At 36.9% G+C, this 27135-nt stretch overlaps 2 protein-coding genes across 7 annotated transcripts in view; one reads left to right on the top strand and one right to left on the bottom strand.

Annotated features, from left to right (window-relative positions):
* The window catches only part of VPS13B (vacuolar protein sorting 13 homolog B), a 454077-nt gene that overhangs the window by 115517 nt on the left and 311425 nt on the right, over positions 1-27135 (top strand). For all 6 annotated transcript variants that reach the window (XM_070748103.1, XM_070748104.1, XM_070748105.1 and 3 more), the window contains exon 20: positions 17976-18085. In XM_070748103.1, the coding sequence (XP_070604204.1) occupies positions 17976-18085 (110 nt within the window). The remainder of the gene's footprint in view (positions 1-17975; positions 18086-27135) is intronic.
* The window catches only part of COX6C (cytochrome c oxidase subunit 6C), a 336477-nt gene continuing 323068 nt past the window's right edge, over positions 13727-27135 (bottom strand). Inside the window, exon 4 of the mRNA XM_070748111.1 lies at positions 13727-13742. The gene's annotated coding sequence lies outside the window, so the exon portion shown is untranslated. The remainder of the gene's footprint in view (positions 13743-27135) is intronic.

The raw sequence follows: 27135 nt of genomic DNA on the forward strand, positions 1-27135 counted from the left end.
AATTACTGAACAGCCATCAAAGTGAGCATGTTATTAATTGAAAATTTACTGACTTCATCTTAAAGCCAGTTCTTTTTATTTTTTTATTTAAAAAGATTAACTTAAAGCATTGCCTTTGAAAATCTGTGTGAGGTCTGTAGCATGAAAAAAACCCCTTCAGTTAAGCTGTAATTAATTATCCTAATTAAACAAATATTAGTAGCAAAGCATTCTAACTCTGGAAGAGCAGTAGTCATGAGATCGTCACAAATACCTAATCGAAAGTGAGAATCTGGATTTGGTTTAAATGCAATATGGATTAAATACAATATGGATTACCTTTGATCTTCTGAGAAACTTGGGACTCACTAGTCTGAGAGTTTTGCTGACAGCACTTAAATGCCTGAAACTGCATAATATATAGCCTTCTGGTTACTTATAGTTAATAACGCATAATTTATACTGCCTTACAGACAATATGTATTGGCAGATTGTAGACAAATCCATAACAGCGAAAATATGAAGTGTAGTTTTCCAACTCAGTTTGATATGAATTCATCAGGGCTTAAACTTCTATTCTACTTCATCAATAATTCTGAATTCTAAGCTGAGACATTTATTTCCCTGTGCCAGAAGGGTGGTTTGTGCTGCTGCCTCAGCTGATTTGGCTCGGCGACAACTATTTCTTTCAAGACGACGGAAAAGGACACTGGAGAATCAGCTATTCTTCACTTGGTAGTAATCCAAAGAGATTTGTTGACGAAGTAGCAGTAACATTAGGAGAGATGCAATGTAAAACTGGAATTTTTTATATTGAAGGAAACTGAATGTAGTTGATACATATTTTCTATCATGCATATTTTTTAATAAACCAGATTTCAGTAAATCATAGATAAGTAGGTTTCCACAGCAGAAGAATATAGCGGAAAAATGAAACATGCATAAATAGATGTTCCTTTAAAAAGCAATATGAAAGGTAAACACTGCAAGGAGCATAGATGTAATGTAGCTCCACCTAAAGCTTAAAGAAAAGAATAGAATAGAATAGAATAGAATAGAATAGAATTCTTTATTGGCCAAGTGTGATTGGACACAAGGAATTTGTCTTGGTGCATATGCTCTCAGTATACATAAAATAAAATATAGATTTGTCAAGAATCATGTGGTATGACACTTAATGATTGTCATAGGGGTCAAATAAGCAATGAAGAAGCAATCAATATTAATAAAAATCTTAGGATACAGGCAACAAGCTACAGTCATATAGTCCTAAGTGGTAGGAAATGAATGATAGGAATGATGAGGAAAGAAAATCTAGTAGAAATAGAAGTGCAGACTTATTTATTTATTTATTTATTCAATTTTTATGCCGCCCTTCTCCTTAGACTCAGGGCGGCTTACAACATGTTAGCAATAGCACTTCTTTTAAACAGAGCTAGGCTATTGCCCCCACAATTCGGGTCCTCATTTTACCCACCTCGGAAGGATGGAAGGCTGAGTCAACCTTGAGCCGGTGATGAGATTTGAACCGCTGACCTTCAGATCTACAAGTCAGCTTCAGTGGCCTGCAGTAAGGCACTCTACCTGCTGCGCCACCCGGGCTCTTAGTAAAAAGTTTGCCAGTGTTGAGGGAATTATTTGTTTAGTAGAGTGATGGCGTTCGGGAAAAACTATTCTTATGTCTAGTTGTCTTGGTGTGCTTGTCTAAGTAATATGTAGTCCAATAAAGACCTGAAAAAGGATGTTTTCAAAATGACATATATAGAAGATGGTAAGGAGAACAGATCACCAAGGGAAAAGCACATGGAAACAGATTGTATGGAAGATGCAAAAAAGATTAAGGTTAAGATTAAGCTGAGATTGTTAAAGGATGTTAAGGATGGTGAGTTGTAGTTAAAATTCATCTTCAAATGTGTTTCAAATAAAAGGAAGCAAAGTTGTTCATTATACTGAGAGGTCCTTGAATATTAAAAATGTTAACAATAATAAAGAATAATTTTTATTTTGATTTAGTTTTCTCCAATAAAACTTAGTGTGGCCCAAAAAAATAATCAGGATGACCACAGAGCAGAATTAAAGCTTTGTAGTCTATAGCGGTATTGTATGTGGGAGGGTTCTCCCCTTTGGCTAAAGCTGTAAGGTCTGTGCTGTGAAGTCCAACAATGCTACAGCAGAGGATTACCCGTATTCAAAACCCAGAAAATTCCGATATTATATATGAGGATGTGGTTGGCAAACTTAAACCTCTGATGTGTAAACCATGCAAAAGAAAATGAATGAAACTAAAATTTTGTGGTTTAACCATGAATTTAGACATGAAAAAAGGCACTGACTGGTGCAGTCAGATAAATTAAGAAGGAGCAATCCTTTGACAGGGTAAATGTAATGAAGAATAAATTCTGAAAACGTCAAGCACTGATGAGGAAGAACAAATAAGATAAAAGTCATTGGTAAGAATGAAAACTGCCATGTTTGCAAAATAAAGATACAAAATTCTGGGAACTAATTTCCCAATTAGATAGAGAAATAAAATAATAATACAGGCACAGATTTCACCTGGAGTTTGGACAGCTTATTTTTTTTAAAAAAAAATTATTTTTTTTCTCAATATCAATAATATTAAATGTTGTTTTTATTATTCATTTAATTAATCAATTGTATCTCTGTATTGATCTGACTAGTTAGATTTTTTTTGGTACTAGATAGACTTCTAAGATAAGCGGAGCAATGGTAGCTCCTTTAATGTTAAATGTTGTTTGTCTTGTGTTTTTAAAGAAAATTAATAAAAATATTTGGAAAAAAAATAAATTTGATGATATTAGAATATCAAACCAAAAGTTAATCGGTGCAGGCTTATTAAAATATTAATGACTTAAATGGCCCTCACTAACTACTGCAGAAGTGAAAAGAATAATTTCACAACATCAATTACATCAATGCCATTGGATAAATTGTTGTATCTTGGAAAGACAGTGTAGCAATTCCAATATTTAAAAAGGGAAACTCCACAATCCCTACTAACTTTCCCCCAGTAATTGGCATAGTGTATAAGCTAGATATAAGGTGTCTTTTAAACAGTTTGGTTGATAGGGCAGGTACTAGGCAGATTTTAGCAGAACAGGTAGGTTTCAGAAAGGGACACAGTACTATAGATCAGTGTTTCACTTTACAATATCTGATTCACAAATCAATGAACAGGACCCACAAAATGCTTATTATGCAGTATTTATTGACTTACCATCTGCCTTTGATGCAATAAATAAAGGAAATGTTTGTGGTTGAGCCTCACAAAACCAGCCAAGGATGTTTTGCATAGATGCTGAATTCAGTGTAGTAGTGAATTGTGGTTGGGTGAAGAGACAAAAGGTCATGTTAGAGGAGGAACAAGTTTACACAGAAGCTGCAGAGAAAGCAGTGGGAAGTATGTTCTTTGGCTGTTGCTCAACCTCTGAAATACCATAGGACTGTGGATGCTGAAAATTGTAAAAATAAAGTGGGTTTGGCTTGGAGGAAGAGTTTTTGGGTGAAGTAAGCAACAATAAATGAAGTAAGATGCTTTAGCAATATCTAATTAATTTTATGGAATAATAAAAAAGATATTTTAATTAAACCTTTAATTACTGTCTAAGTAATAACTTCAAAGGTGTGTCTTGATGCTCCATTTCTGAAGACATTTGAGTGATACCTTTGTTTCCTTAAACTCTCTTGAAGTTCAGAAACATAGCTGTGATCATTTGAGTAGCGTTATATCTGAAGATTAGAATTTCTTAAGAAACTTAATTGTATCAGTATTACATCCAGTAATCAATGTAACTGTATATTTCAAGGAGACTAAATTTCTGTTAGATTTACAAACAGTAATTTAACTTGTTAATGTTTCCTTGGTATAAAACTTTGAAGAAATAGTTTTAAAAAATAAAAAAATCCTCCATTTCCTTACTTGGCAATGAGTTTAATTTAACTTAATGGAATATTTGCATAAAAAGCTATTGTATTATCAATAGAATGCAACTATATATAAAATACAGAGGCCCATTTTCATTTCTGAACAAATAATTTTATTTCTTAATTGGATTTGTAAGGTCTTGTGGATTTGTACAGGAAAAATGTCCCTTACTAGCCCTTGTTTTGTGATTAAAATTTGGAGTGGCAATTCCATCACTAAGCATCACATTAAGTGGAAAATCATGTGACCAAGACAAACTTACAACCTCACTTCTGCTTGAGTTGTTAAACAAAGTATCATGTGACTATAATTTACGATTTTACTTTCATGTTGTCTATTAAGTTTGCTTGTCCCCAGCCAATTGCAAAACTCCAGGATGACAATCACATGAGTATGGGACACACACTGCAACAGTTTTAAATACAAGAATTGGTCGTAAAGCTGTTTTTTGAAACCATCATAACTTTGAATGGTTGCTAAGCAAGGCAGTCACTAAAGGAGGTCTTCCTGCAGTTTTAAAGTTAAGCAGGGATAGCTGGGTGGTGCAGTAGGTTTTCTTACACAGCTAGAAATTTGTAGGACATAGCAATTGAACCGGGCAGTAGAAATTTTCAGAAAGGAAGAAAAAGTTTCTCCCAGGACTATTATCAATAAATGCAAGAACTGAATCATCAGTTCAGTTCAAGAATGTTGAACTGAAAAACATCTTACTTGAGAATAAAAATACAAATTTATGCTTCACATTTTGTCTCCTTGAAAACGACAGTTCAATGGAAAGAGATATCAGCAAAAGAATTACAATATATACAGTGTTCCCTCGATTTTCGCGGGTTTGAACTTCGCGAATAGCCTATACCACAGTTTTTCAAAAAATATTAATTAAAAAATACTTCGCAGGTTTTTTTTCTATACCATGGTTTTTCCTGCCCGATGACATCATACGTCATCGCCAAACTAATAATTTTTGCAAATAAATAACAAAAAAAATAATTATTGTTAATAAATAATTATGTTTATAAATATCAGGATCACTAAGTGTCAGTGAATGGGAAATGGTAATTTAGTGGTTTAAAGTGTTAAGGGAAGGCTTGTGATACTGTCCATAGCCAGAAATGGTGTATTTACTTCTGCATCTCTACTTCGCGGAAATTCAACTTTCGCAGGCGGTCTCGGAACGCATCCCCTGCGAAAATCGAGGGAACACCGTATAGGTGAATATATGTACACTGACCTTTTGCCATTTATAATTGTAAACAAATTAAATAAAAGTTTACAATAATAGTTTCTAATTGCTTTGAAGTGGAAATGTTCAAGTTATTTGTATTCGCTGTTTTGTTCTATGTATTTTGTATTGCAAGGGCAGTTGAGATAATTGTCAGCTTATTCTTTCTGTGGCTATACTAGGTATTTAACTGCAACTGTTAAAGTCCTACTCCACCAGGCAGAGAAAATCCATCTGCCATAGAGGAAACTCCTTATTAGTTCCAAATTATGAGGAAAACTGATCTCTTTTCAGTCTTTAATCTACTTCCATCTGCAGTGAGCTCTACAGTTCCTTCTGGTAATCAGCTGGTGTGATAGCTATCAGCTTAATCAACAGATATGCTCCATAAATTTAACCCTCTTCAGCTCTGTATATGTTCCCCGAGCTAACAACCTGACACAGAAAGGCCCTTTCTCTCTCTCTCCTAGAAATCCATACCAGCTTTGGCCAATTGAGGTGATGATTTCATCACAGTATGCTTCTGTGAATCAGAGCAAAAATCTTTCCTTTTTTTCCCCCTTGTAAAGAAGCCAAGGTTTTTGTCCCAACTGTTTTTTACCAATTTTTGTGGATGACTTCTAATTCTTTAGTTCTTCCCTTGAGAGTGAAGAAATTTGAATTTTCCGGGCTCAAATAAATGTGATGATTGGATGTTTTTATCCCAAGAAGTGCCATCATGTTTATGTTAGTGTAGCTTCAGCATGTCTTTTAAAAAACCTTTATATTCTGATTGCCAGATGTGTGTGTTTGTATTTATCTCAGTGCAAAATAACTTTGCAGCTTTCTCTGCTCTACTTGTTAACAGACATCTGGTCGACCTGATTTAAAACATTTGAAACATTGATTGGATAATTTTGATTGAGAACTATATTCACTCCATTGGTTTTGATATACCAGGATCCACTAGGTTGTTCAAAATAATATTTAGATAAAAAATGGACATGTGAGATTATAGATTTCCGTGACCGATTTGGTTACATTGAAAATAGGAAAAATGATGAAGTTTTTAAAAATGCTTTAATTCTTGTTGCTTTTAGGTGAGTTTTATCTGGATATTATCGAGACTGAAAAAACTTCAATCTTAGAAACTGAGATATAAAACTGACCATATAGAGAGGAAAATTCTACATATTCCAGAAACATAACTGAACACTTGGTGGTCTTAAATATGACTTTTCAGTTGCATTTTAAAAGAAGGCTGTTTAGAAAGCTATAACCTGAAGATTTTACATTTGATTCTTTCTCATTAATAAGTCTATATGTTATATTCATTCAAAATATTCGAGAAAGACCTTTTCAACAAATTAAGGCTACTATTGTATTACAGTATACTATTTTTCTTAAACTGTACTGCCCCCATATGGACTCAGTAGGGAATATTCTAAAATTGTCTATTTTGCCCGGGATGAAAACCATTTTGATTTCAAGTGTGGAATTTATATTTCTAAAAAAAGGGAAAGTCCCAACTATTTGTTTTCTATTTCCAAAAGGATTTTGGAAAACGTCTATCAGATTTGAAGATTACTCTATATCTGCTAGGCTAGGGCATCTACCTTTCCCCCCAATACATTTGCCCAAAGAAAACTTCTTGAAAATCAAATATTTGCAACAAATTTTAAAATTAAAGGATTTTATAAATTGTGCCTGGATTTTAAACAGCAAAAGATTCTTGTTGTATAGCAGCCTTCCCCAGACACACTCCAAATATTTTGGAATCACAAACCCTGTTACCCTTCATCCGTGGTACCTAGGCAGAGTGGACCATAGACCAAAGTATTTGGAACTACAATATAGGAGAGGCATAATTGAATCAAATAATACTTAAAACTGAGTCTCCCATATAATATATAATTATTATGGCTACTTTAGAACATGCTTATTTTCTTCAGAGTCTGTACATGCATGTATTTTGTTTTGTATGTTTGTATGTATGTCTGCTTAATAATGGGGTTTTTTAAATATTTTAAATTGTAAATTATTAGATTTGTTATGAACTGTTTTATTGTGTTGTGAGCCACCCCGAGTCTACGGAGAGGGGTGGCATACAAATCTAATAATAATAATAATAATAATAATAATAATAATAATAATAATAATAATAATAATAATTATTATTATTATTATTTTGAAAAGCATAATCAAATTAATCTGGTAAAATTGGTATCTGAAAATTGCTTCCTTTATCCCCTTTAATAGTCTTGTCATCTTTTTTTTAGTAAACTCTGGGTCAACGTGTGTTTTCAAAAACAGATTGAAATATAATATTTATGCAGCTTTGTCATCCAACAGATTCAGCATTATTTTCCTGATATATGAAGCTAATTTAAATATGGCTTTTTAAAACTGTTGCAATTTTAAAATCCAGCCATTCTTATATTCAGGAATATTTGAGGCTGAATCTATAGAAGAAAAGTGCTGACGGCTATTGAAATTATCTGAACAAGAAACATAAGTTGAACAGTTTCCAGTATTTTTTGGAATTCACTGGATTGATTTGCAGGCTTAAATTGGATGGGCTTTAAATAGAATGTACATTGTAGGAAATAAAAATATTAATAACATATATGCTGCTGCATTTTAAAAATGGGAATGGGGAAGAAAAGCTTTCACTTAGTTTTAATCAGTTAGAAGAGCTATATGCCAAGTTAATGGCATTCTTTATTCATTCCAAGTGGTTAATTCACTGAATTATCTGATTGTCCCAGAGGGCTGTGTGTGGAAAGGATGTTTACAAGTATAAGTGCAGAGTTATATACAGTGTGCCTTCGCAACTCTAGTTTGTTTCATAAGGACAAGTATTTTTCACAGTATAAGATGCACTTTTTTACCCCCCCAAAAGGGGGTGAAAACGTGGGTGTGTCTTATACACTGAATGTAGCCCCACCCAGCCACCTTCAAAGAGTAAATTATCTCCTTGCAGCAATTTACCTCCTTGCAGCAAACAGCAGCAGAGCCTGATTAGCACAAGCCACTGATTATCTGCCTTCCGACACTTAGCTGATTGATTGAAGTTGGGGCTGGCAAGCCCCCTGCTAAAATGAAAGTGAAACTAAAACTGCATAGAGAGAAATTGCTGCAAGGAGAGGCAAAGGCTGAAACTGGCTGGCTGTTTTTGGCTGCAAGGAAGTAAGTCATTGTTGTTGTTGTTGTTGTTGTTATTATTATTATTATTATTATTATTAATTTATTTATTAAATTTGTATGCTGCCCCTCTCCGTAGACTATAAATGCCTATAGAATGTTCAAATTATTAGACTTATTTTTTAAACAATTTTTTATTATTGTTCTAGACAACTTAAGAAAATGAAGAAGCTTTTTAAAATAAATGCTTGATCTAAAGATGCCCAGTGCCTCTTTAAATAGCAGAGAATACTTCCAGAAAGCCACATAAATTTTAAAGATCTGTAAATGGCCTGTTTTAGTATTAAGTATTAGTATTATTACTAATTACCCAGATTATCTCAGGGACCGCCTTCTGCTGCACGAATCCCAGCGACCAGTTAGGTCCCACCGAGTGGGTCTTCTCCGGGTCCCGTCAACTAAACAATGTGGCTTGGCGGGACCCAGGGGAAGAGCCTTCTCTGTGGCGGCCCCGGCCCTCTGGAACCAACTCCCCCCAGAGATTAGAATTGTCCCCACCCTCCTTGCCTTTCGTAAGCTTCTTAAAACCCACATCTGCCGCCAGGCATGGGGGAACTGAGATGCTCTTTCCCCCTAGGCCTTTACAATTTTATGCTTGGTACGTCTGTATGTATGTTTGGTTTTATAATAAGGGTTTTAACTGTTTTAATATTGGAGTGTTATATGCTGTTTTTATTACTGTTGTTAGCCGCCCCGAGTCTACGGAGAGGGGCGGCATACAAATCCAACAAATAAATAAATAATAAATAAAATATTAAGTATTAGTATTAAGATAAGGCAGCTGAGTTAAACCCTGACTTAGTCATGTTTGGAGTAGATCTATTTAAATGATTGGGAGGAATGTGTGTTTACATTTAAGAAAACTTTCTGGGATTAATATACTGCCATAATGTACATTTCTCCAATTCTTTGCTGTTTCTATGGATCAGGCATACATGCAGAGAAATACACAGCAAACAGTGTATATCATCTGCACTGTTTTCTATTTGGCAAATGCTAGGAGACAGAGGCCTTTTTTCCTTGTTTTCCTCCCGTGCAGCTTATATTCCAAAAATTATGGTAGTTTGCTGTTTTCATCTTCCTAAATGTCGTCTCAAAGGGAAAAACGCAATGTATTTCAAAGTCTGTTAATCTATAACTTCTCTTTGTAGTCAGGAGCAAACATAGAAACAGTACTATGGCCTTGACAAAATAAAACTGCGTGTATATACAAAATATATATACCGTATATTTATATTCAGTCTTTCTCTCCTGAGCAAAATCTCCCTTCTGAATTGTGTGGGCAATATATCAAACCTATAATCTTTAACATCCACTTTCCTTAACTTGAAGAATAGTTTGTATGCAGTTTCTACATTTACGATCTTCAATGGTGATGGATTTTTGCTGTTCAGAATTTGTTCCATTGTTTAGACATCTGCTTATCCTCCAGTTTTTATATAAAAGGCACTGACATGTATATACATTACTAGGGCTGTCCAGCACTTTGCATTCAAAAACAAAATAGTGCTTTGGAGTATGTAGGGGCACAAACATAGCTCCTGTTGGCCGCTCCGCAAAGCAGCTGTTCCTTTTCCTAGTATCACCCAGCTACTCCATAATCCTAGAAAAAAGCTCACTTGGATTAAAGAGTTACACAGAACTATACACATGCTTAATAGCACTTTTTTTGGCCTTTGCATTCTAAGTAATACCTGGTCCAAATACTGATATGATTCTAAGAATACATATTGTTCTGCAGGGCTCTCTGATAGGAGCCTCCCGAAAATTCAAGGGTACAAATTTCAGACACACACACATTTGAAAATTCAAAACAATGTTCTTTATCACAAAATTCAAAATAAACTAAAGCACTCTTTTTGTATTGCAAAGAGCACTCATCCCAAAACAACCGGGTAGTCTGTACAAGGTCCTTTAAGCAGTCATTAAGTACTTAGCTAGCAGCTGTGAAGAAACTTCACACCCCTTCTTCTTCCAACGAAATGAGACACACACACATACACGTTGGTCTGCTTTGGTTTCAAAGGCGTGAAAAAACAACAAAGTTGTTGTTGTGGAAGATATTCTTCCACAATGGCCAAACCCACATGCTGCTATTTATAGCAGCAGCCCTAATTACTGGAGCCCCACCCAAACACAGGTGGCCTCCCTTATTTCCTGTAATATGTTCTTACTTGGTCTCTTCCATGCATAATTCTGCGCTTGCGTGGGTCATCATCTGAATCAATAGAAGATAAGGGAGAATGACTGCCTTGGCTGTGTGCCAAGCCCTCCTCTGCCGAGTCACTCCCACCTTCTTCTTCATCCGAGGAAACTAAACTCTGAACTAATTCTGTCGCCAATAACACAGGCCTGTGACATGTTGAAGTTTCCCCTGCATCCACCTCCCCATTCCCTGGGGCAGGAGCTGGGCCAGAGCCAACCACAACAACATATGCTATTTTAAATTCCATTTTCTGAGAAGGGCTTTCTGTCAGCTAACTGACACATTTTGTAGATTTGATTTGGGAAATTGATTTATTATCATATAAGAGGGTTATCAGCCCATGAAGTTATGTCTTTCCATCCAGGGTGTATGTTAAGTACATTATGTTGCTTTCCTTAGTTTTGTCAACTGAATTATACAATGAATCTTGAGATAATCTGGGTTTGCTTCAGTCAATTTTCAATAATCCAGTGCCCTCCAGGTGTGTTGAGAATGAAACTTCCAGAATCACATTGGCCATAGCTAAATGCTAACCCAACTGATTTAGATTTATCCATTGAAGGAGCCGAGATGGAAAGTGTAGCTTCTAATAATTTTGATTGGTTTTCTTTTATATTTACAACAGTGGAAATCCAAGAGAGAAAATATGTTCAGTAATGTTTAAGAGATTACAATTTTGATTCAGGGCAAACTCACTGTAACAACTTCGATTTCCATAACCCTTCCATAAACTGTTTCAACTCCTCCCCTCAGAGTGCCTCTCTAGGCATGATAAAACAACTAGACACAAAGATAGATTTCCTCCTATTCCATCACTTTGCTAAATACCTAATTCCCACAGCACTGTCCTATGCTTAAGGATATTTACGCATGTAATAGGTATCCATTTACCTATGTAGTAGAGCTATATTTACCCACATAGTAGGGCAACATTTACTCTTTTACCCTTGTAACAGGGCTATATTACTATTATCACTCTCATCTTTCTTATTACCTTCCCCTATTATTGATATATTATGATTATCCCCTTGTTTGTATCTTGTGTTTTATGATTGATTCGTATGATTTATCGTTTGGTTTTTTCCTACGTATACTGAGAGTTTAGGCATTGGAGACAATTTCCTTGTGTGTCCAATTATACTCGACCAATAAAGAATATTCTATATATACATTGGATGTGTAGGAAGGTTTCCCCCCCCAAAATATAAAATAGATTTGAATATTTACTGATTATTGGTGTGATGTTTAGAAGATTTCAGGATAAGGTAAGAGTACAGTGGTACCTTATCTTACGAACGCCTCTTCTAATGAACTTTTCAAGATACGAACCCGGTGTTTAAGATTTTTTTGCCTCTTCTTCCGAACTATTTTCACCTTACAAACCCAAGCAGCTGCTGCTGGGATGAAGGGGTTTCTTTCCCCCCCTTTTTTTGAAGAAAGAAAAGGGAGGGGCGGCTTGGAGGAGGAAAGATTTTGCAGAGAACAAGGTGCTTGCAAAGGCACTAAAAGGGTGTCTTTTTAAGAAAGAAAAAGGAGGGGCGGCTTGGAGGAGGAAAGATTTTGCAGAGAACAAGGTGCTTGCAAAGGCACTGAAAGGGTGTCTTTTGAAGAAAGAAAAGGGAGGGGCAGCTTGGAGGAGGAAAGATTTTGCAGAGAACACGGTGCTTGCAAAGGCACTGAAAGGGTGTCTTTTGAAGAAAGAAAAGGGAGGTGCGGCTTGGAGGAGGAAAGATTTTGCAGAGAACAAGGTGCTTGCAAAGGCACTGAAAGGGTGTCTTTTGAAGAAAGAAAAGGGAGGGGCGGCTTGGAGGAGGAAAGATTTTGCAGAGAACAGCTTGCTTGCAGAGGCACTGAAATGGTGTCTTTTGAAGAAAGAAAAGGGAGGGGCGGCTTGGAGGAGGAAAGATTTTGCAGAGAACAAGGTGCTTGCAAAGGCACTGAAACGGTGTCTTTTGAAGAAAGAAAAGGGAGGGGAGCCTCCCCTTGCCTTTCTTCCTTCCCACTCACCCTTTAGCCTAGCCTTGCTTCTTCCACCGCCCCCTTTAGCTGCTCCTCCCTGCCTTCTGTTCGCCTCCCTTCTAAAGTTTGGGATTTTCCTGAAGGATTTGCACACATTATTTGCTTTTACATTGATTCCTATGGGAAACATTGTTTCGTCTTACGAACTTTTCACCTTACGAACCTCCTGGAACCAATTAAGTTCGTATGATGAGGTACCACTGTATTATAAAGATAGACATCCAAAATATTGCTCTCTTTCCTTCCTAAAGCTGTATTATAGGCAGTATTGGGCTGCAGCATGGATGGTCCGGTATGCCGTCTTGGAAGGAAAAATGGAGATGTGCATGCATCTCTGTACCCCTGACGCATGCATGTTCACACGCAAGAGTCAGCTTCTGCGCATGTGTAGTTAGCAAAGTCTTGCGCAAGCAATTCATGCATGTGAGTTTTCACCGATTTTTGGTGGGTTTTTTGCTTCTGAGCATGTGCAGAAGCAAAGAAATCGGCAAAATCTCACACGCACAAATGTCCTTATGCAAGATTTCACTTCCTGCACATGTACAGAAGCCAAATTTTGCACTTGCACGCACACACACCAGACGCGCCCGCTCAGGTCACCGGGAGCACACCGGTAGAGCCGGTGACTGGGAGCCTATATTGTGTCTTCTAATATATCTCCAAATAACTATTGCAAATAGTATGTGAGGAGGGAAATTCCCATTCATACCCAATAGAGACTTCCCAATAATATTTGTTTTTATATTGTCTGATCCACATAGATTCTGCAAAAATACTAGGCTCCTGTTTCTCCTTTCCAGCTCGGCCCTCTAAATCATTTCAGCTGCGGGTCACTTCAGCAGAAAAAAAAGTTTGTTATGCATGCATATATTCTGTGGTGTTGAAAACTTGGGCGCGTCTTTAATTTTTATATTTTATCCGAAGCCGAAAAGTCTATATTTTGTTGACGTTATTATTCACTCACCTACCCTGCCAACAATTATTTTAAACAAAATATGAATATGCCGAAAGTTGAATGTTTTTTTCCTGTTGTTGATCCTGAACTGCTGAAGTGTGTAGATCCGAACTTTCCCAACAGGGTTCCGAACTTTTCCTTCCCTTTGCAGCCTTAAGTTAAAAATAATTTGTTTTATTCAGCTGTTAACCCTCCTGCAGGGAGCAGTGTCTTTTCTGTTTCCAAAAGGAATGGCAGCTTCCAATGCGATCTCCAGAACCAAGAGCAGCAAAGCTTGCAATTTATTCATGTATTTATTTAAAACATATGGGATACTACCATCTCTGCAAAGAAATCTTGGGGAGTAATCTTTGGAGGGAAATTAACAGCAATAGGCAATAGGCTAAGGAAATAGGCTATTCTGTTACAATAATGTAAGAGTTTATTTCCCTCTGAGGTGGGAAAGAAAAACACTTTTTCATTGGATTTTAGGCAGGTGCATAAGGTGAAACTGCTCCCTGCTGAGGTTTAACATAAACTTATTTCACATATAAAAAATCTAATTGCTGCATCTATATTCTTCTGACAGCAACACAAAATGGCATGCGTGTATGCATTTGAACAACTCATATGTATGTGCTTCCATGAATTGCAACAGTTAAATGAGTGCAGTAATTAAATATGATCAAGTATGGAAACAGAAATTTTAACCTAAAGAACCAGTTTTGATATAATACTTTCAAGGTGTAAAAGATCCATGGGTGTTATTTTGGGCCATTGTATCAACATTTTAGTACAGCGACTGCGAACCTATGGTATCAGTGCCACAGATGGCACGCAGAGCCATATCTGCTGGCACGCGAGCCATTGTCCTAGCTCAGCTCCAATGTGCATGTGAATGCCGGCCAGTTGATTTTCGGTTTTCTTGGAGCTCTGGGATTTTCAGCTTTCGGAGAGTCTCGGGGGGGGGGGGGGGGGGATGGTGGAGACCATTTTTGCCTCTGGAGCCTAGGGAGGGTGAAAAACAGGCCTACAAGGCCCACCAGAAGTTGGGAAATTGGCTTTTTAGGCCTCCAGAGGGCCTCTGGGGGGGGCGGGGGGGCATTTTCCCAGTCCCCATGCATTGAATTATGTGCGTGGTCATTTGTGCATGCACAATAGCACACACACATGCGCTATGAAGGAAAAAAGGTTTGCTATCACCGTTATAGTATAGCTAAAGCTATAGCTGCAAATGATCATAATATATTTTGATAACTTAATATATCAATAGAATAAGTTTTGGTGATAAACAAATTAAAAGAACATCCTTTCATTGTCAAAAGGAAAATGAGACAAGATTGAATGTTTTCTCAGTTTAATGTCTGATAGTAAATACGTTAGATACCAGGATGCTTTGTTTTGATACTAACATGTAAAAAACATATTGTATTCTTCATAGGATGTTGCATGGTTGGGTTAGTACTAGAAATTGGCCGACATGTTCATTATTGTACATGTCTTATCTATAATTAAATATAATTAAATACTAGTCAACTTTTAATTTTCCTGCTAGGAGCTAATTTTTTAATCAATGGGTATTATGGTTGGTTGCACAGTCAGTCAGATGTTTAGATTGGATTTGGCATTTTTGCCCTCATATTGAATCTTTCCCAAGAACATGGGATAGATAGATGCTATTGTTTAATAGTATTAGAGGTATTGTTGCAGAATGTGAACTACAGAGAAGTAAATCTGTTAATGATGATATCATCATCATCATCATCATCATCATCATCATACAACAGCAACAGGGAAATGTGGAACTACCAATTATTTCGTTGATTTTGGCCTTCATCTGTGTCAAATTCTTTCCAAGAACCTCAGATATTGTAATGTACGAATCCTAGTAGTGTTGCCTTTTCTAATTCACAATGGAAATTTTTGACAGTGTACAGATTTTCTAAGTGGCATCCAAGATTTCATACTAGACCCCGTGGTTATCAGTGTGCTGATAACCACGGGGTCTACTATGGCCAATTCTGATCTTCTCTTGGGTCTACTTTTTCTTCTTTTGAATCACAGTCAGGTGTGTTATGAGCCAAGATTTCATCAGCTTGGATTCAGAAATCCCACAATATTTAGTATTTATGAATTTGCCAAATCATAAAATTTAAGGTGATCATTTATTTGAGTCTTTAGAGTTCATCTAATTTATAAACTCACTTAAAATCCAAATACTGTAAAATACATGATGCCAAAAAAGTATCATCCTTTTCTTCAATATCAACAAGCAAGTTGTAAGTTGTATGGCAGATGAGTTTTGGTGTTTTAAAGTCTTACATGAGAAAGGAAAATCTTTGAGTAGTCATTTGGTTTGCATTTTCTCTTCCACCATAGAACTTTTAAAAGATGTTTTGTGTTGAAAATTTGATTTCTTGATTAGAAAGCTTGGGAATGTGATTAGTAAATACTAATGACCCCCTCTTCTGGATTATATCAATAGGAAAGAATGTGAAACTATGAATTGAGATGTTCACAAAACCACGTATCTACATTTTTAAAAATCCTAAATTCTTAATATTGTTGCTCAAAACAACAATTAAAACAGTAGAAAATGTAAACACGTATGTCACTAAAATCTAGAACTTATATTTTTTCTTTTCTCTTTTGATATACATTTCCATGAACATTTCTGAGGGCCCTTCTGTTGAGCACTATATATTTTGGAAGCTAGGATTAAGTAAAAGAAATTTGCTATAGAAATTTTCTATAGTTTAATTATTCTATTCTGATTTGGTATCCTATTGTGGTTTCAAAAAGGGATCTCCCTTTCAAGTGGTAAAAGAATAGAGAATAGAATAGAATTTTATTGGCCAAGTGTGATTGGACACACAAGGAATTTATCTTAGTGCCTATGCTCTCAGCGTACATAAAACAAGATACATTTGGCAAGAATCATGTGGTACAACACTTAATGATTGTCATAGGGCTCAAATAAGCAATGAGGAAACAATATTAATAAAAATCTTAGGATACAAGCAACAGAATTCAGAATTGTCTGAAAAAGATATAATTCTAAAAAACTTACAGAAATATAAAAATGAAATTATCTATTGTACCTTAATCTACCAAACTGAGTTCTGCTGCTCAATGTGATTGGCAGAGATCTAGTTCAATAAAAGGGTATTGCAGAAGTCTCCATAGGATTGGATGCTCTCCAGGTCACTGTATAGCATTACAGAGATGATAGCTCTTGGATTTGTTTGGATTTTGAAACACATAGGTTGCTAAGTAAAGAAACTTTATATAACTCATGGATAAAAGCGATGAAGTGACTTTGGTGTTCTGAAGTAGTCTCTGGAGTAGTCTTCACTGTTGAGATGTGCCAAACCTAGGCTTTTCATTTCCGCTTTGAGAAGTGCTGAAATAAACATTTAAATAATTTCTATTTATATAATTCTTATTCTTGATGTTTTTGTTTCCATTTTATCCTTGCAAAATGTGCAAAAACTTTAAAAGTAGGGTAATGGTTGAGATAAAAAATTAAAATTTAAAAAGGCAAAATAAGTTAAAAATACTTTTTTTTTGCAAACTTAAAATAAATTAAAACGTGCCAGTTTTTCCATCATGGAACTTTAAAAGCAACAATTAAAAATACAGGGAAGCAAACACTGAAAAAACAATAGGATGATCTTAATCCTATTTGTTACTTTATTATGTTTGAATATTACCTGACAGAAACAGCTTGCACATTTGTAAAACCTTTGCATAGCATTCTCTTCCCTTCTCTCCCCTTCCCTCTAGATTCCTATTATATTACTATGAAACACTTTTTCTAGATACATTAATGCATTTTGAAAATGTAAACCATCAGTTCGGATATTGCGTAGGCCTGGTTGTCTTGAGTGTTTCCTGTGCTTTGCAACCAGGCTGCATTCAAAAGTGATAGCTGTGTTTGGTTTTGACCTCTAAACATACATAGAGTGGTACCTCTACTTAAGAATGTCTCTACTTAAGAACTTTTCTAGATAAGAAGCCCGGCCAATTTCATGCCATTCCCCCTTTAATCCCGGCCATCTCGGGCTTTTCTGGGCTGCCAGAGGAGCCTTTCGGTGGTGCTTAAGGAGGCTTTGGCAGTCCAGAGTGAATAAAGTATTTCCCTTTCTCTGGGTGCTTGGAGAGGGAATAAACCTCTGCCAGTGCCTAGAGAAAAGAAACACTCCCTTCGCTCTGGGCAGCAACTGTCCTCCTCTTCTTCCTCCACCTCCTCCCACCCAAATTCCGAGCTTTTATTTCTTTCCTAATGGGTTTGCACGCATTATTTGCTTTTACATTGATTCCTATGGGAAAAATTTCTTCTACTTACAAACTTTTCTACTTAAGAACCTGATCAAGGAACGAATTAAGTTCTTAAGTAGAGGTACCACTGTATTAGATATTCCAAATGTTTTCAGCATTGCTGTGTTAATCTCATTGCTTTTGTTTCGTACTTGTTCTTATATAGGAGCAGTACTTTTGGCCAGCATGCAAGGATTGACAGTTAATATCGATCCAGTTTTATACACTTGGCTCATGTACCAACCTCAGAAACGGAGCAGCAGATTGATGCAGCAGGTAGGACATTTTTGCATATTTATTTATGGCCCCAAAGCAACATGCAATACACGAGTCTTCGGAGAGGGGCGGCATACAAATCTAATAAATGAATGAATGAATGAATGAATGAATGAATGAATGAAGAGGAGGCACAGTGTTTGTTGAAACATTAAAAATCAGATAAATCAGGAGAAATTAAACGCTCACATTATCACTTAAATTTTTTTTAGGTATGGTATAGGGTGTCCAGCAAACCTGAAAAACAGGGAAATCAGGGAATTATTGGCTGTTTGGGAAATATCAGGAATTGTCAGGGAATTAGTGAAAAAAACTGAATAAATCAGGGGAAAAACCAAACTCTATTAAAATGTTTAAAAGTCAGGGGAAAATCATGTTAAAAAAAACCCCAACGGATCGCGCTGCTTGGCAGAGTCAAGCAAACATGAGCATAACTGTGGCAACAACTTGCTTTCTCAGTTACCGATATTTCTCCATGGCTTAGCCATTTGGTATGATGTCATCTACGACCGTGCCTTAACTAGATCACAAGTTACAGGGAAATGTCAGGGAAATATCAGGGAATTTCAAAATGTTTCCCTCTGGACACCCTGAATGTAGAAAGGCATTTGATTTGTGCCATAAGTATGACCATTTATTTAACACTGGCTTGAAGTTATGCTGGCACGGAAAAAAGTATCTTACAACCCATCCTTGAAATTGTGCCCGTTGCACCAGTGACATGATCATGTGATCATAATTCAGGGCCCTGGCAACTGACTTACATTTATGATATTTGCCATCACAAGATTTGTGACTTTTCCAACCTGCTTCCAACATTTGCAGATTCACTTAACAAGTGTATCATTCATCTCAAAACGATGCTATAGAGCACTGCACACCAGAACAACTAAACACAAAAATAGTTTTCCCTCAAAACGCCATCACTTTGCTAAACAAACAATTCCCTGAACACTGTCAAAACTATTCACTAAGTCAGCATTGCTATTACTATTAATCTTCTCATCGTTCCTGTCACCTATTTCCTCCCACTTATGACTGCATGACTGTAACTTGGTTGCTTGTACAGTGATCCCCCGATTATCGCGAGTGTTCCGTTCCAAGACCCCTCGCGATAATCGATTTTTCGGGATGTAGTGGTGCGGAAGTAAAAACACCATCTGCGCATGCGCGCCCCTTTTTCCATGACCGCGCATGCGCAGATGGTGTTTTTACTTCCGCACCTGGGAAGACCCAGCAGCTGAGGAGCCGCCTGCCTGCCCGCTTGTCCGCCGCTTTTCAGCTTGTCCGCCGCTTGTCCGCTTGTCCGGCCGCCGCTTTTCCGGCCGCCGCTTTTCCGCCGCTTTTCCGCTTGTCCTGCCGCCGCTTTTCTTGTCCGGCCGCCGCTTGTCCGCCACTTGTCCGGCTGCCGCTTGTCCGCCGCTCTGGGAGTTGAAGACCCAGGGAAGGTTCCTTCGGCCACCCACCAGCTGATCTGCTCGGAAGCGCAGTAGCAGCGAGGAGCCGAAGATGGGGTTTCCCCGTTGCCCACGCAAAGGGGAAACCCCATCTTCGGCTCCTCGCTGCTACTGCGCTGCCGAGCAGATCAACTGGTGGGCGGCCGAAGGAACCTTCCCTGGGTGCCGCCCGCCGCTCGAGAGCAAGAGGGGGAGAGATAGAGAAAGAGAGAGAAGGAAAGAAAGAGATGAGAGAGGGAGGAAGAGAAGAGAGTGTGAGAGAGGAAGAAGCAAGATAGAGAAAGAGAGAGAGAAAGAAAGATGAGAAAGGAAGGGAGTGACGTCATCGGGTGGAAAAATCGCAATATAGCGTTTCGCAAAGATCGAGATCGCGAAACTCGGGGGATCACTGTATTCTTACGATTTATATTGATTGTTTCTCAGTATGATTTCATTGCTTATTTATACTTCAGTCAGCTGAAGTAGTCTACAGTGCTGCACTTTAACCACTGTGCCACCTCGATTCTTAAGATGGCATATAAATCAATTTATTTTGCAAGTAGCATTGCTTGATTCTTAAATTAATACAAGATTTCAAATAAGATACTATTTTTTTTAAGGAGAGGTTTGGAAACATTCAGCTAAACATTGCCTATAAGCTGTAAACATGGATTAAAAAAGAATCAGCAGCTATTCAGGCATAGCTTTGATAGTTTTGGAGAAAAGGTTATCACAAATAATTTTTGTCTCAATTTAAGTTTGTTGTTCTTAGCAAAAACTACTTTAGAAGCTCTTTTCCACTATGGGTTACTGTTCTGTAAGAAAATGAATGGCTGGGTGGAATGGGATTCAGGTCAGAGTATTGAGAGGTCTACAGAATAATTCTGATTTTCCTTCACAATGGAAACAAGAGAAGAGAAGAGAAACTGGTCTACTTAAAATATTGGAAATGAGAATTAAGTGCTTTTTGTTTACGGTATGTGTTCTTGATTTATTATGTTTCTCAGAAGAATAACTGCTATATTTTACACACTTGTGTACTAGCTGTATTGCTTGTATAACAACCAATATATTATAAAGTAAATTATATACAGTATATGTATGTATGTATGTATGTTTGTATATGTGTGTGTATGTGTGTGTGTCCTGGAATATTCGGGTTTCTTCCTGTGTATATGAGAATAGATATGGCCACAGTATTTTCTTAAAGCATAGTTTCAGAAAAGTATGAGACTGTTGTCTCATCTATATTCAGATAGATAGATAATTACATTTTCTATTAAAAGAATTCCTAAAGAAGAGGTGAATAAAACAACAAATATTCTAATTCTTTGATTAGAAAACTACAGCCTAAAATGGATCACAGTATTCTCTATCCTTGGGATATAGTTATTTCTAAAACAATAGGGTCTGATTCTTTAGAGAAAGATTCTTGTAGCCAGCTGTCAAAGCTTGCTTCTATAATTTGATGAAATATAATGCAGTAAAATATAGAGCAAGTGAAAACATTATATCCTTCTTTGGTTTCTTAGATTAATTAAGTTTAGTGTACTATCTATTAATCAAATGTAAGGCTTTGTAAATAAATAAAGTAGTTATTAAAAGTTGGTGTTTTTGAGTTCGTTCTAAGTTATATTTTTATATCTTTGTATCTCAATGCTGATGCAATTAACATAACAGTATAGATGAGAGAAGTAGACATGAGGGAAAGTATACTATCTGAAACCTCCCAATATCATCTCAGTTTTGGCATCAAGATATTATATACTGTACAGTATTTGTAAAATGAAAAAAATCGATAAATCTAAATACAGAACTCATGAAAAGGTTCAGCTATTAAGTAATTAAGTAACTAGCAGATTTATATATTCTCCATCGTGGGTGGAATCGCCATTCAGGATTGGTTGTCCTCATCCTCTCAGAATCAGGACCAAGTCTGTCTTTTTTTGCCAGGATCCACCCTGCTAAGATCCAGCTTCGATTTGGTCATTCAGCAGGATGGATGGGGCAAATGTTTGCTCCCATCGTGAATGCTGGACTTCTCAATTGCAAGGGCACAGACTTTGCTACAGTGAGCCAGAGCTTCTTGAATACTACCAAAGAGCCCGAAGAACAGGCGGAGCTTTGGCTCTGGCCGTATTGGCGGGTGTTGGGCTGTGTTCTGTGGGATTGACCGCGAACAACTTTGGTCCAGTTTGCCATGGAAATCTAAAATGCCTTTCCTTGACATCTTCACAAGCGGGTTTGGCTCCATTTACATTGTGGCAGTGGCTATCTTCTCCAATTTGACATTACAATTTCTTGTGCCAGGATGCAGCAGGGTGACATTGCTGCACCTGTTAATCACCAAAGTCTATCTTTCTGACCTCCTGGTCATGAAGACTTTCTACCCTGCAGCCGCTTTCTCAACCAACTCAAACAGGGAGTCTTGCACGTCTTCTGGCAGCCATTTTCAAGCCACATGCCTATAGAACAGTGGTTCTCAACCTTTGTAATGCCATGACCCCTTAATACAGTTCTTCATGTTGTAGTGACCCCCAACCATAAGTTGAGTGCCAATTCTCCCAAGCGGATTGACAGGAAGCTCAGAGGGACACTCCCACTGTAAACGCCTGATTGGTCGGATGGTAAAAATATGTTCCGAAGCGCCAGAATAGAAGCTTTAAGTTCCTAACACCATGGGAAATTTGTCTTTTCCCATGGTCTTAGGTGACCCCTGTGAAACAGTCATTCGACCCCCAATGGGGTCCCAACCCCCAGGTTGAGAACCATTGCTATAGAAGATCGGCTGCCCAGTTCCCTCAGGGCTTGCTCAGAAGGTCCAAGACTGCTTAAATCTACTGCCCATTTCCCTTTGAGCTTGCTTGGGTGAACTAGGCTGTTCATAAGTTGGTGCCCGAAACTGAGTTCATCAGTGGCCATTTTGGAAACTAATTGGCACATTCATCCCAAAATGGTGGGCAAGGCCCCTTTAAATGACAAACCCGGTGGCAAACTTCTTAAAAAGACTAACCACCCTGATTATAGATGACGATCAACTCTATGCCTTGGGGCAGCGGTCATCCAAGTCTCATTCCAAGCTCATTCCGCCTATTTCCAAGGGAGTAGAAAAGGCAGAAAGGTGCAAGTACAAAGCCCTGAAGAAGATTTTTGATAAATCAGGGGAGTGGCGGCCCCTGATAAGGAACCAGGATCCTTGGGACTCTGACAACCCATCTGCAAGGGGGACAACAGAGAAGAGAAACACTAAAGAGAGACCAAAACAGATTGTTTCCTTCTCCTGAGGGTTTTTGTCTGTTGCTTGATCTCCAGAGTTCTCTCAAAAAAAGGGTCTCATGGATGAAGCAGTACAACCGCTGCTGGACATTCGAGGCATGCAGCAGGTTCTCCTGGAACAACAAAGGCAGGGGTTCTATTCTATTCTTTGTGATACTCAAAACCTCGGGGGGATGGAAGGCGATTCTACATCGAGTCTAGTCTTTGGATTGGTCAAAGCTGGGTCTTAGCAGGACAGATCCTGGCAAAAAAAGACAGATTCAGTCCTCATTCTGAGTGGACGAAGACAACCCATTCTGAATGCTGGTTCCACCCTATGAGGAGAGGCATATCAGGTAAGATCAACTCTCCTTCTAGCATCATATTTGTCAGCCTCATTAGTATTAAAAAATAAGGAACTGACTTGCTGATTATAAGTAGACAAAACTGAACCGGGGTGGCGCAGCAGGTAGAGTGCTGTACTGCAGGCCACTGAAGCTGACTTGTAGATCTGAAGGTCAGCGGTTCAAATCTCATCACCGGCTCAAGGTTGACTCAGGCTTCCCTCCTTCCAAGGTGGGTAAAATGAGGACCCGGATTGTGGGGGCAATAGCCTAGCTCTGTTAAAAAGTGCTATTGCTAACATGTTGTAAGCCGCCCTGAGTCTAAGGAGAAGGGCGGCATAAAAATCGAATAAATAAAATAAATAAAAATAAAATAAATAAACTTGAATAATAGTCTTTGATTGAAAGTTAACTACGATTGAAGATAGAAGCCTATAACTAGACTTTACTTTTTTTTAGTAAGCTATCTCTTAACTTTGAAAGTTTGGAAAATAATACGGTATGTTAGATACATTTCTTAGAATATGATTGTGATGACATCACATTTTCTTTAAGTTGTTCCAAAAAGAATCCATGGAACAAATTGTAAAATAGGTACCGTAGTTGCCTAAAAACAGTTATAAAAGTATCAGTTTTTGTATTGCTTAAAGCAGTGGTTCCCAACCTTTTTTTGGCCATGCCCCACCTAATCATCTCTCAAATCCTGCTGCCCCCCCCCATCCCTGTGACATATAGTTCTTACTATTCAAAAAGTGAACTACTCAGTGAAGGAAACCTAAAAGACCATTAATTTGGTTTAAGCAAAGATTCCATGTGCCCCATTAAAAATCAAATTGCCCCCCTGTGGGGTGTGGGCCCTATGTTGGGAACCAGGGGCTTAAAGTAAAGTTGCCTTCTGTATCATACACTTTAAATTTTCCATGTATATGTTTGGTAGATTTGCTAGAAATATTGTTATAAGGTTTTGGGGGAGAGATCTTCAGCATATATAATTTTGGGGTGAACTTTTGATCATTTATAAATTAAAAATGGCTACTTACTGTTATAGCTATTTTCCTTATCAAGAAGATTTAACGTTTTCAATACCGTAATATTATTAAGCTATGTCTTTACTCTTACAGATTTGGTAAACTTAAAGATAGCAGTGCTTTTCTCCTGCTCAAATGCTGAAGGAGAGGTCTGGCTATGCATTTTTAATGTAATGTGAGTTTAAAATGCATTTTAAAAACATAGCATAATGCACTACATTTGTGCTTTTCTTGCGACACAGAAAATCCAGAGTGGGTTATGGCGGCTGTTACTTATTTGAGTAAAGACCTATATAGTTCCTGTTGTGACTATGTGGTTACTGCTATAGGGGCAAAAGAGGATGTTTTCTTATATTTGCAGTTGGCTTCTGCATGTGTCTAAACATTTCTTTTTATTTCGAATGGTGAACAATGTTGACATTCACTGAAAAACAATGTAAAACCCATGGCAAGACTTTTGAATGCCTGCATACATTTACATAATGTCTTCTGACCTTCTTTATTGGGTAGTGGTAAAATATGGTATTTATTTCCTTTTAAAAAAAATGTCCTGAAACTTACAGTTAGATATAATTCTAATCTACATACAGTAGTATAATAACGTAGTTACTCTTTATATATTTTTTCACAGTTTAGCCATGCTTTTTTCTTCAAAGAATCACGTGGAAGGCATTTCTCTAGAGAAAGCTGTTTAAATGATCTCTCATCAATCTTTCATAAATGGAATCATTTAAGATCCTGTAATTAATGCTGGGTAACAAAGAACATGTTACTTCAGTCATGTTATTGCAATGAGAAACTGAATCTTTTCTGGTGCTATTAAAAGAAGTTATTGTTCAGAATTATAGAGGATAATATTTATCCTCTATAATATTTGTATTATTTATATGATAAATATTTATTAATTAATTTATATGCTGCTCATATAAATTAATAAATGATCAGATGGCTGGGTGGTTTACATCATGATAATAGATGGAGTGGAGTGGGATGGGATGGGATAGAATAGAATAGAATAGAAATCTTTCTTGCCCAAGTGTGATTGGATACATAAGGAATTTGTCTTTGGTGCATATTCTCTCATATCACATAAAAGTAAATATATATTTGTCAAGAATCATGAAGTACAGCACTTATTGATTGTCATAGGGTACAAATAAGAAATCAGGAAACAATCAATATTAATATACATGGTAAGGATACAAGCAACATGGGTGATAGGAACGATGAGAAGATTAATTGCAATAGTAGTGCAAATTTTTACAAGTTTTGCAATCATTAAAACTTTAAATTTTAAAAGTTAACAAAAATGAAAAAAATAGGAACTAAAGAAGTAGAGACTTTTTCTAGTTCATTAACCACCCCCAGTGTGGAACAGCATATACTGTGCTACCTCTACTTAAGAACACCTCTACTTAAGAATTTTTCTAGATAAGAACCGAGTGTTCAAGATTTTTTTTGCCTCTTCTTAAGAACCATTTTCTACTTAAGAACCCGAGTCTTGAAAAATTTCCCAGAAAATTTGAGAGCGGCACGAAGGCCCGCCAGTTTCCTGCCATTCCCCCTTTAATCCTGGCCATCTCAGGCTTTTCTTGAACACCCGGTACTTATCTAGAAAAGTTCTTAAGTAGAGGCGTTCTTAAGTAGAGGTACCACTGTATAAGTCTATAAAAGTTGTAAAAAAACTGATTGAAATTAAGAGGATTATACATAATGTTGAAGTTACTTCAACCCACACAATAAATTAGGAAAGATGGTAAAGAAATATCTCCTTCTATACTTTATTTATCTAGACTGTTTTATCTCTAAAGTGCCTAAAAATATTAGTGTTTGTTTTTTTAATCTGATATGTCTAATTTTGCATGCAATTCACTTTAACTTTAAAAATTATATACCGGTTATTTATTACATTTAGAGAGAGAGAGATGGATGGATGGATGGAAGAGAGAGGGAGAGGGAGGGAGGGGGGAGAGAGAGACAGAGATTGAGATTTTGTTGTTTTACCAAAGCATTTTATCAACCAAATTGCTTGATTATTCCCAGGATTTTTCCCAAATTACTTGCCTTGTGTTAAGCTACTGTGACATGAATGTGTGTTTTTCGCTAAAACATAATTGAACATTTTAAATGATTCTAGTATGTGTGAAGGAGGGAGGGAGGAAGGAAGAAAGGGAGGGAGGAGGGGAGAGAGAGAGACAGAGACAGAGATTGAGATTTTGTTGTTTTACCAAAGCATTTTATCAACCAAATTGCTTGATTATTCCCAGGATTTTTCCCAAATTACTACTTTATTTAAGAACCGTTGTCCAAGTAACCGCTCTACGGAGAGGGGTGGCATACAAATCTAATCAATCAATCAATCAATCAATCAATCAATCAATCAATCAATCAATGAGTTATCTTATCTTGAATTATCCTGTGATGATTTTCTAATTGCTAAATTGATTCACAGTATGTTTGCCTTGTGTGACATGAATGTGTGTTTTTCACTAAAACCTAATTGAACATTTTAAGTGATTTTAGATTGAAATAATTTAAAATTAAAGATTAAGAATTACAAGTGAAGTTTTTCAGTGGGTAATGGCAAAATGGGAGCCCTTAACTGCATATCATTTGTTGAGCAGGGGTAGTTACATTTAATATTTACTACATTAGTTAATGTTTCTGAAAGCTGATCAGATTGCAACCACATAAATAACATTGACTTCTGGAAATATAAATGCTCTTTCATAGTGGTTGGAAATGTATTCCGTAATACTTTTCTATGTTTTCTGTACTAATGCATTTAAAAGGTTTGATCAAAATCTCTTTCATTTTATGCATTCTATACAATTATGGGACTGTTCACAAGGAGGAAAAAACAAATCGTATACCTACATTTAATGTACTGTAACCATCTGGTCTCCGTCATGATAATATTGTTCTTAAAAATAAGAATAGTGTTCTATATTTATACTACATCTTTCTTTTTTAGACAGAAATCTTTT

This window comes from Erythrolamprus reginae, chromosome 3 (genome assembly GCF_031021105.1).
Source record: "Erythrolamprus reginae isolate rEryReg1 chromosome 3, rEryReg1.hap1, whole genome shotgun sequence".
NCBI lineage: Eukaryota > Metazoa > Chordata > Lepidosauria > Squamata > Dipsadidae > Erythrolamprus > Erythrolamprus reginae.